General features: G+C 37.9%; 1 protein-coding gene across 1 annotated transcript in view; it reads right to left on the bottom strand.

Annotated features, from left to right (window-relative positions):
* Nucleotides 1–10,919, bottom strand: part of LOC121386759 — a 21,676-nt gene extending 10,757 nt beyond the window's left edge. The window contains exons 1-3 of the mRNA XM_041517768.1: nt 10,517–10,919; nt 4,546–4,636; nt 2,350–2,517 (exon numbers count right to left, since the gene is read on the bottom strand). Of these exons, the coding sequence (XP_041373702.1) occupies nt 2,350–2,517; nt 4,546–4,636; nt 10,517–10,807 (550 nt within the window). The 5' untranslated portion in view covers nt 10,808–10,919. The remainder of the gene's footprint in view (nt 1–2,349; nt 2,518–4,545; nt 4,637–10,516) is intronic.

Raw genomic sequence — 10,919 nt, 5'->3', positions numbered from 1 at the left:
CACGCATCAAGCGAAAGCTTTACCACTGGGCTATATCCTGCCTCTCGGCAGTTGGGTGTCAAACATTTGGTAATTTAACATATAGTCTTAGACAGAAAACCCGCTACATTTTATCCATTCGTAGCAAGGAATCTTTTATATACACTTTCCCAGACAGGAAAGCACATACCACGACCTTTGTCAAGTTGTGCTGCACTGGTTGGAACGAGGAAAACACCGAATTATTTGAATGGATCCACCCAGAAACTCCTGACGACAGTGACAAAAGTGCGTTCCATAAAACAAATACCGGACATTTTCCAAGATAGAGAATGTTCCATAAACACACATTCACAACTCAGTGGCTATACCAGTTAGAACCGTGATGTCTCGGCAACGACGTCGTTCTGAAGAGGTGGAGTTAACAGACATGAGTTCGCTGCTTTTGATGACGCTGTCCTGAGTTTGCAGCAATTGTATTAGTCCACAAGCCAGGGATCAATGGATTACGAAGACTGGGACTAAAATCCACTATGATTTCCATTTAGTCTGTCTCAACTGTATGAAAACGTGATGGCTATTTCAGAATGTAATAATGCACCATATTCAATCAATTGATTATGCCTAACCAGAGCCATTTTTGAGAAACAGGCACATTTCTGATAGCTGCTAAATTATAACCAAAATTACCACCAATTTGAAAAAACATATTTAGCTGGGCTTCTGAAATAGCCATCACATATTTGCATGCAGTTGAGACATCAGACTAACCGTGCATCATAGTGGTTTTTAGTCCCTTCATAGTGGTTTTTAGTCCCTTCATAGTGTTTTTTAGTCCCTTCATAGTGGTTTTTAAATAAAATGTCCATGTCTGGCTCATGGACTGTAAGATGAATCTGGGGGGAAAAAGGTTACCTCTCAAAAAGCAGCCGGCCAATAGCGTATGTATATTCCATTAGTCAAAGAAACATTTATAATTTATAGGGTCATTTTATGTACCCTATACACACTGGCTGTTTGAGTGGTACTACTCAACTGATGAGTCGGTCCAGTAGTGAGGTTTTCAAGGATTATTTTTAAATTATTATTATTATTATTTTTTTTTTTATTATTTTTTTTTTTTTTATTATTATTATTATTTTTTTTTTTTTTTTTTTTTTTTGGGGGGGGGAGGTTCATTTGCACAAAAAAAAAAAAAACTTATTTGCATGACGTTAAAGATGATTCAGAAGGTAACATTTATCTACACAGATGTAACACTATATTATGTCAAAAGAGTAAACTGGATGATCTACAGGTTAGTAAACACAAACATAACATAAGCCATGCAATACATTCTCTCTCTCTCTCTCTCTCTCTCTCTCTCTCTCTCTCTCTCTCTCTCTCTCTCTCTCTCTCTCTCTCTCTCTCTCTCTCTCTCTCTCTCTCTCTCTCTCTCTCTCTCTCTCTCTCTCTCTCTCTCTCTAACACATAAATACCACATGGAAACATGGAAATAAATACATATAGTGTCCATAAAAATATATGCTTCTAAACTATAGCCCAACAAATGCAGTGTTTACATGTCAGGTTTACGCGACTCACGTTTGTTGTGTTGTTCGGTCAATTATAAATATTAGTGCATTTTTTCCGCTTTATAATTATGATTGTGTATAGTTTTATATGTATATAGATATAGATATGTAGATACTAGTGTGTACACACACACACACTGACACACACACACACACACACACATAGACACATACATGCATAAATGCGTGCGCGTGTCTGTGTGCGTGTTTTGTGTGCGTGCGTATGTATGCACCCATGTTAGTGTTTTCAGTTTAGTTCAAATATGTGTACTGTACGTCTTTACACAACTCGGTACTTATACCTTTTATGTAATGGATCAAATGCTATTTTGTATTGTTATGATTTATGTCTTCGTTAGTTTAATTGTATTCGTCATTGTTAATCCACTTGGAATAAATGAATGAATGCATGTTTAACGACACCCCAGCACGAAAAATACATCGGCTATTGGGTGTCAAACTATAGTAAATGCAAACACTAAGTGTAAAGAACAGTGCAAAAAAATACAAATATCACCAGGGCCGTAGCTAGCAAGGGGCAAGTGTGGGGGGGGGGGGGGGCGCAGTTGCCCCCAGAAAAACATTTCGGAAAGCATTATAGAAACTTAAAGAAAAGGAGTTTTAGACTATTGACTACTCAGTTACCCCCCCCTCCACCCCCACCCCCCACCCACACACACACAACAAAAAATCCTAGCTACGGCCCTGATCACAGATAAATAAAATTAAAATCTAGAGTAAAAGTCAGTATAATAACAACAACAACAACAACAACCAAACTACTCGACTAACGTACTTAAGCATTGGCTGAAGTCTGACCAGGTACCGCTGGCTTGACACACGGAAGAAGTGCTGTTTGAGTGGTATCCTTCGAGACACTCCACCAGGGCGACTGAGCCAAACACAGTGGAATTGTACTTGACAAGAGTGTTCGGTGAGTTACTCGGGTCTCCACAATCCACAACTGAAAATATCAGGTGTATATTAACTATTAAATATGTAATCCATGGACCGCTTTATTATGTTTGTAGAGATTTTCTAAAAGTAATACGGTGAAACCTGTCCAAACCGGACCCTCTGTAATCCGGAATCCCCTCAAAACTGGACGTTTTTCATGGTCTCTTTTTAAATATATGTACATACTAGAACCTCTCTATACTGGACACCTTTTTTAACCGGACTTTCACGTGATCCCGAGAGTATCTGGTTTAGAGGAGTTTGACAGTTAAATGTATTTCAATGTATCTCAGGAGGTCCGACGAAGGCCCGGCCCTATTTGCGCACGTTTAGTTTTCCGTAACCTATTATTCATCACTTTTATGATCCTTGCGGAATACCCCAAAACGAAAGATTTACCTTGTTGTTACATAGCCCATAAATGTGTTACGCCTGAGACAACTATGGACTAAGAATTGTAGCATGGAAATTTCCGATTGACCATCAGTAAACAATTTGAAAAACAGACTGTTACGTCTCACCCTGTGTACAGATCAAATAGCATAGAGGTCAACAAAAATGATAATAGCATAATACAGCGATAAAAGTGCACCTGCCCCTCCTATAAAGTTGTTAGACACTATAGAACTATTAAAAAGACCATTAGGTGTTTTTAAATGTATTCTATTTGCAAGAAATTAAACTGTTAAACGTAATGACATCTGTTCTCTATCCTAAATGTTACTAAAGTTTACTACAGTAGCTACTGCGCTTAAAACAAATCTAATCAAATATCATCATAAAAAGGACATGTTCATAAGAGTCTACATAACTATGACACTTAAACCAGGTTATTTTGTGAATCTTCGAAGTGTTCTTAAACGGCCCATAATCATATGTACAATTTATGTTCCGCACATATATGCACAAAATCATATGGATGTAGATAAAAACATGCCGCGTGTCTTTTAATTATTGATTATTTTTTAATAACTTATCGTTATATTGTTGCAGTAGGGCCACATATGGTTGGTCACTGTCGGTGTGCCAGTGAATTAATGGATTTATAAACAGACAGACGCACATATAGATGGGCATGAACTTTATTTTAATAAAAACAAATCTTGACGACGAAATGAGCGGTTTTGTTTTGTCACCATCATATTTTGGACCTAATACAATTTCCAAAACGAAATCACACAACAGACGTCAAAATCGCGACTTGGTTAGTGTTATAGCTCACGTGGCACCTTGTCGCCGTATTGCGATCAACGTTTTCACATTGGCGCCAAACTGTTGTGACCAGTCATAGGCGTGTGGGCTCCAAGTTTTGCCCGATTTCAACGAAAATGCCCGAATCTGGATAAAAAAACATCTATTCATATTTGCATTACTACCAAAGAGTTATATAGGGTTGCAAATTAATAAATACGCATTTGTACATGAAATACAACTAATTTTGGGGCTAGAGGGTTAAAAAGTCTCAGATTAGCGCATTTTGCCCGAATATCTGTATAATGTTTACGCGAATTTGAGGTTTTGCTCCAGCACTGGGGGGTGCGCAGTTGCCCCCCCCCCCCCCCCCCCCACTGTCTCGTACACTTATGTGGCCACTCAAGCCTTGTTATTCATCGCCCACATTCGTTTCATTAATACCAGCCTGAGGTAAAAAATTAAACATTTGCGGGCATCAAATAGACAATAACACCCGCAAATCTAAAAGCTCCATATGGTTATGTCCATTGTAAACTGAATCGTTTTTCTACAGAACTAACTGTATATTTGAAACAAGTTTGAATCTTGAAACAAATACCGGGCTACAATCTAACTGTAGACCCTTGAATCGACAACTTCGCCTGTTCCAGTTGGTAATGACGTCACTTTCTAATGACGTCATTAGCTTTCCGGGTGTTATTTTCATTTGATCCCGGAAAAATAATATAATTAAACCAATCACAATACAGAACACCCTCCAGTCAGTTTACAATGATTAATGCTCTCATTGTAACAATGAAATGTATATTTATATCAATTTGCTTAACCAACTCCATCTTACCTGCCGACAGACACACGTGCTGGACGTGTCCAGTACTGACACAGACGTCGAGTTTCTTACACTTCCTCTGACTGCAGGAACCCGACCTGCGCTGAAAATGAAATACATATTAAGTAGTTCATGATTGAAATAATAATTATTACTCAATGAAAACTCGAAATACTGAAGGTTATTTAGAATTAATTATTAAACCACTGACAGCTATGAATATTTCATACTAACAAAACTGTCTTGCAGAACTCAAGCAAGTTGTTTGTTTATTTGTTTCGTTTGTTTGATGTTTGTGTTTTGGCTTGTTATTTCTTTGATGTTTTGTTTGTTTGTTTGTGTGTTTGTTTGTTTGTTGTTGGTTTTTTGGATGGTTGGATTTTTTTTTATTATCATTCCCTCAATATATGCTGAAAATGCTGTTGCGTTAAATTTGGATATTCTTAAATCAGTGCGTTAATATCTATGTATGTAATAGTCAACCTCGACAACAATACAATATATAGATATTCATACATCAATACATACTAGCCAGTGCCAGGTCTGCCCACTGTTTCATGCACGTAAGAGGGATCGACCGCGTAGATTGTAGGCCCCATGCATATGGTTGAGTTACAAGAGCTTCCTTTTTATGGAAGCTTCCATAGCTCAGAGCGTATCGTGGTTAATCTTCCAATTTGCGGGCGAATCTGTGCCACAGGTTCGAGTCCCACCAACGGCATGGGAAAATTTGTGATGCCAGAAAGGATTTAATTATCCCCTGCGCCAGTGCGTTAATATCTATGTATGTAATAGTCAACCTCGACATACATACAATATATAGATATTCATACATCAATACATACTAGCCAGTGCCAGGTCTGCCCACTGTTTCATGCACGTAAGAGGGATCGACCGCGTAGATTGTAGGCCCCATGCATATGGTTGAGTTACAAGAGCTTCCTATGGAAGCTTCCATACCTCACGTATCGTGGTTAGTCAATTTGCGGGCGAATCGGTGCCACATACGAGTCCCACCAACGGCATGGAAAAATTTGTGATGCCAGAAAGGATTTAATTATCCCCTGCGTCATGCGTTAATATCATGCAATGTCACATACAATCGACATATACCTACAATATATAGATACATACATACCATACATACATGCATACATACTACCCTACCTACCCTACCTACCTACCTACTACATACATACACATACATACATGCATACATGCATGCACACATACATACATACATACCTACCTACCTACATACATGCATACACACCTACCTACCTACTTACATACCCACATACATACATACATACATACATGCATACATGCATGCACACATACATACATATATACCTACCTACCTACCTACCTACATACCTACCTACCTACCTACCTACATACATACATACATACATGCATACATGCATGCACACATACATACATATATACCTACCTACCTACCTACATACCTACCTACATACATACATATATACATACATACATACACACATATATATATATATATATATATATATATATATATATATATATATATATATATATATCTGTTTGTGTGTGTGTGTGTGTGTGTGTGTGTGTGTGTGTGTGTGTGTGTGTGTGTGTGTGTGTGTGTGTGTACAGTCAAACTTCGATAACTCCACCTTCGATCTCTCGAAACGTTCGATCTCTCGACTTGAAGCGACGGTCCCGGCCGAATTGCTATACAAACTAGTAATAACGACCTTCGAAAACTCAAAATTCGAACACTCGATAACCTCGATTTCTCGACATCATTATTTAGTCCCGCCATAAAGATTTAATTGTTTATGCATCTCAAAAACTCGACGCGTGTGGATTGACCAAACTGTCGTTGCTGGTAGTATTTTGAAAACGATGACTTGTCAGTCAAGTCAATCAGACGAAGCGCGCCCGACTCGGGTGGTCCGGGCTGTCGAGGATTAAGGTGATAATTTCAGAATAATAGATCGCCGGCTACGCAGAACGCACTGATCCTGTGTTTGGGTGTCGGTGTTCGTAAATATTATATTATTATATTACCTCATGTATTATGTATATATGGTCTGAGTGAATAAAGAATTGAATTGAATTGAATTGTTTGTACATGGCGTCATACATAATTCAGATACAGTCCGGTTAACTTCAAAGAGCACTTGTAATACTTGTTAGCGCTTTCTTAAAAAAAAAAATGTTAGTTCCTGCTTTGCATTAGTGCTTTTGTAATGAGTTTTCTTATTTAAAATGATAACAAATTATTAAAATAATGTTGTGAACAAATCTACTGAGTGTTATTCGGCATCAGTATTTTATTGGTTAGTTACGTTTATACATACATCAATGCATACATACATACATACATACATGAATCATACCAATTTTTTTACAGCAATAGTTCATTTGTAGATGACATAAGCTTCACAAAAATAATCGAAGGTGGTACATGCGAAGAGATATTGATAAAATAAAAAGAAACCTTTTTTTACTAAGTCCATATCCTTTTTAAATCAAGTAATACATGTAGTTGGTCTTCAATAATAATTTTAAAAAACTCATCATTATTTCTACAAAAAAGGCACCCTCTTTCTTAATAGGTCGTATCGTTAAATTTGCCAGTGTCTATAGCTAATCCAAAGTATTTGCATCTAAACTTCGACAAGGCCCTTTCAAATGTACCGCAAAGTTAAGATGCAAGTATGGTTCGATATTAAATAAAGATGTATATTGCTTGTAATAATAACATGAGGCAGATATATTTATATCAGCTGACCACTGTTGCTGTAAATTGTCATAACGTCTCTGTTTAAACAATGAGATAAACAAATCAATATCACCTACTTCCTGACATAGCCATACATAAACAAACTTTGAAATAAATAAAATTTGCTTAACTTTTGTAGCCCAATCAATGTACCCAACGTCATCAAAAGATTTTAACATCAAATAACTTTAACAAGGTAATCTGAAAAGTGGTAGTTGAATAAGTTTACACCAATATACTTCTCAATAGCTGCATGGAGAGTAAATACCGTATAACCGAAAATTTTCGTGGTCTTAATTTTTCGTGGTTTGGGGTATAAAAACATTTCAAGGTTTCTTATTTTCGTTGTTTGCCAAATCTAAATTGAAAGTGATTTTATTTTCGAGTTTTAGCAAGTCTAGTTGCGAGAATACTTGCTATTGTTGATTAAAGTTTCTTTTCGGCTGCCAGTTGTTCGATACTACCGACGTGTAAAGTTAAACAATAGAACAGTCACCTGTAGCCTAATTGGCCACTGTGATACCCGGTATGCTATTCGGCAGACAACTGATCACAGTCTTTGATTTTGTGTAAAGCCAATTACGACGTATGTGTGAACAAAGCACTTAAGGACGCCGTGAAGTCTAATTTTACCACATGGTATTCAAAGCGGGTTTCCCTGGCTATGAAACACGGCGAAGTTGTAACGGACATCAAGATCGAAATGCGTACTTCAGCGATAAAACCAATTCATGCAAGGTGGATTATGAAAGTTTTGGCAGAATTAAAAATACGCCAGGAAATGTTGAAATCTGCATTCATCCACCACAGAATCTCTGATGCAGTGCGGGCGGACATTGAAAAAAACAATATACAAAATTAAAAAAATATTTCATTATATTCTACAAACAGTGAGATTCACGCAGTAACTTTTTTAAAATTCTAACTTGTTGTTTTGACTATATACTATTCTCTTGTCGTATCCGGTGGACTGCGCATGACAGGAAATAAAATGTTCCGGTAAATTGTCAGTGTGTTATGGTTTTCACAATAAATATTTTAGTTAGAATTTGTTTCATTTTTTCAAATATTTTCAAGGATTTATATTTTTGATGCTGACTACTTACCCTCGAAACCCACGAAAATAAAAATCCTCGAAAATTTCCGGTTATACGGTATATGGTCAATAGTTTAGTAATTATTCCTTGCGTAATTGTCTTTTAGAATTTTGTACAAATTGATTTAAACAAACAAAACTTTCAATTGTTTTTCCGTGTATCAAAACGTTGAATGATATTGCGTCTTTCTTCGCCGTACACTGTTCAACATAAAACAAAGCTATCATCAATTATCCACTATGTTACTGTATCTTCAAGTCCACAGACATAAATCGTTTGTCCTCTTTGGAATTTGAATTCATGTGGTTAAGCCATGAGACATAAGGCTGCTAGGCAATGTGTTCGCTTCCTGGTATTAGCTCTCCCCAGAGACTCCATGGATTGGTGTTAGGACACTACACCGCTAGCATCTAACCAACAACCCTCTGTCTTGACCAGGGTAGCGTACATAAACCGTAACTGGATATAAGAACGACAATAACTATGACATGAAATACATGAATAGATGGATGTTTAAAGACACATACGCCTATTGAATATTAATGTCAGGACTTCTAGAATTTCTTTATATAAAATCTACTAGCCACGGGATCAGTGATATAAAACAATTGACTAGCCACTATTAAAAATTCACTAGCCCTATTTTACTTAAAGTTAATACAATTTTACTAAATAACAGTAATAACCATACATGTCCCTGGAATATTTTTATTATTTAAGCATATAGAACAGAAAATCCAATTGCGTTTGGTGCATATATGACGCCGCACCCCGCATTCGTTTCACTACGCTGGCTTATCCAGGTCAAAAACAAAGCCAGTATTTTGAAAGTGGGACACTTTTGACGGGCTCGTACCGATCTAGGTTTTCATTGGCTTATCACAAGTATAGAATTCCCAAACAAGAGATCTCGTGAGATTTCGCAATTTTTGAACAAATTTAACTGTGTTGATTGAGGGGTTGTCTCATATCTCCAAAACATATTTATATCCATAGAGGTATGGTACAACGCCTTTCCAGGGGACGGTGAGTGGGTGATTTGACAGTGGCCAGCTGTTGGCATACGCGTTACATGTAAGGGGGTGGTACTAATTACGTAACACTCTAGGGATAGAGGAAGAGGGTACTGTGTTCGATTTACGTAACATTTTTTAAGACTATATGCTATTTTTATTCATTATTTAGACCTAAAAAGGTGGGGGGTTTTGGAAATGCGCGGTCAGTCTAGGATCGATCCCCATCGGTGGGTATACAAAAATACCATGGTATGTGATATCCTGTCTGTGGGATGGTACATATAAACGATCCCTTGCTAAAAAAAATGTAGCGGGTTTCCAAGGCGCGTGTGCGGGGATTTCAGGGGGTTTGGGGTTATATGGGGCCATGCTCCCCACAAATATACATTTCAATTTTTTTTTTTAAGCTTGGGCAAGTAAGGGTTTCGACCTCCAATACCCTCCCCCTGCACATGCACCCGATTCCTCTCTAAGATTATATGTCAAAATTACCTAATGTTAGACATCCAACAGTAGATGGAATGAAGGATAGGATATGTTTTATTTAATGACTCAACACATTTTATTTTACGGTTGTATGGGGTCGGATGATTATTAAATCAATATGCTTTATCTTTGACGCCGTTAAACACACACACACACACACACACACACACACACACACACACACACACACACACACACACACACACACACACACACACACACACACACACACACACACACAACTTTACCCTTTCCAATCGAAATAATATGGGGTAGGGGGCAGGATATTTATATTTACAACATCAGCTTAACTACAACATTTGACTTCTTTTTCTTTCACTAGCCATCGGGCATTGCAGTAGTAGTTATTTAAAGGGCATGTCAAACTGATTGAAACTTAACCAGAAGGAGACGCGGACGCCGTTAATGAGAGAGAGACACACAGAGAGAGAGAGAGAGAGAGAGAGAGAGAGAGAGAGAGAGAGAGAGAGAGAGAGAGAGAGAGAGAGAGAGAGAGAGAGAGAGAGCATAAAAAGACACATATTAAGCAAACTATTATTAATCAGAGTATTATTCAGAAAATTCAGCAACGTCTTAGAAGTACTTACAGACGAAACATCTCGAGGAACATGCACGTAGACGCTGTGTGGCCTGTGGACGAGGCTGCCTCCAGACACTGACGACTGTGTAAACAGCTGACAGATCCTCTCCCTGACGTCGTAGTTGAAGGAGGCACACAGGGTTTGGGAGACACAGAGCTGGTGACACTGGTCTTTGTTACGAACAGCCATGGAAAAATAACGCTGGCTGTCCATTGCCATTCTCCTGAACTCGGCCGACTGTACGGCATCTTCAGCTATGGCTACGACAACAAGGAACCAAACCCAGTGTGACCCCATTGCTACAGTGTATTTTGTTTTTCTTTTCAGGTATGTATCTGGAGAACACAAATTGAAAGTATGATATATGCGCTTGTATTTTGTTCCTGCTGGTCTATAGTGCCGGTGTAAC

Source organism: Gigantopelta aegis, chromosome 12 (genome assembly GCF_016097555.1).
Source record: "Gigantopelta aegis isolate Gae_Host chromosome 12, Gae_host_genome, whole genome shotgun sequence".
Classification (NCBI taxonomy): domain Eukaryota; kingdom Metazoa; phylum Mollusca; class Gastropoda; order Neomphalida; family Peltospiridae; genus Gigantopelta; species Gigantopelta aegis.
Note: the sequence above shows the minus strand (reverse complement) of the source record. Positions and strands in the feature narration are given on the sequence as shown.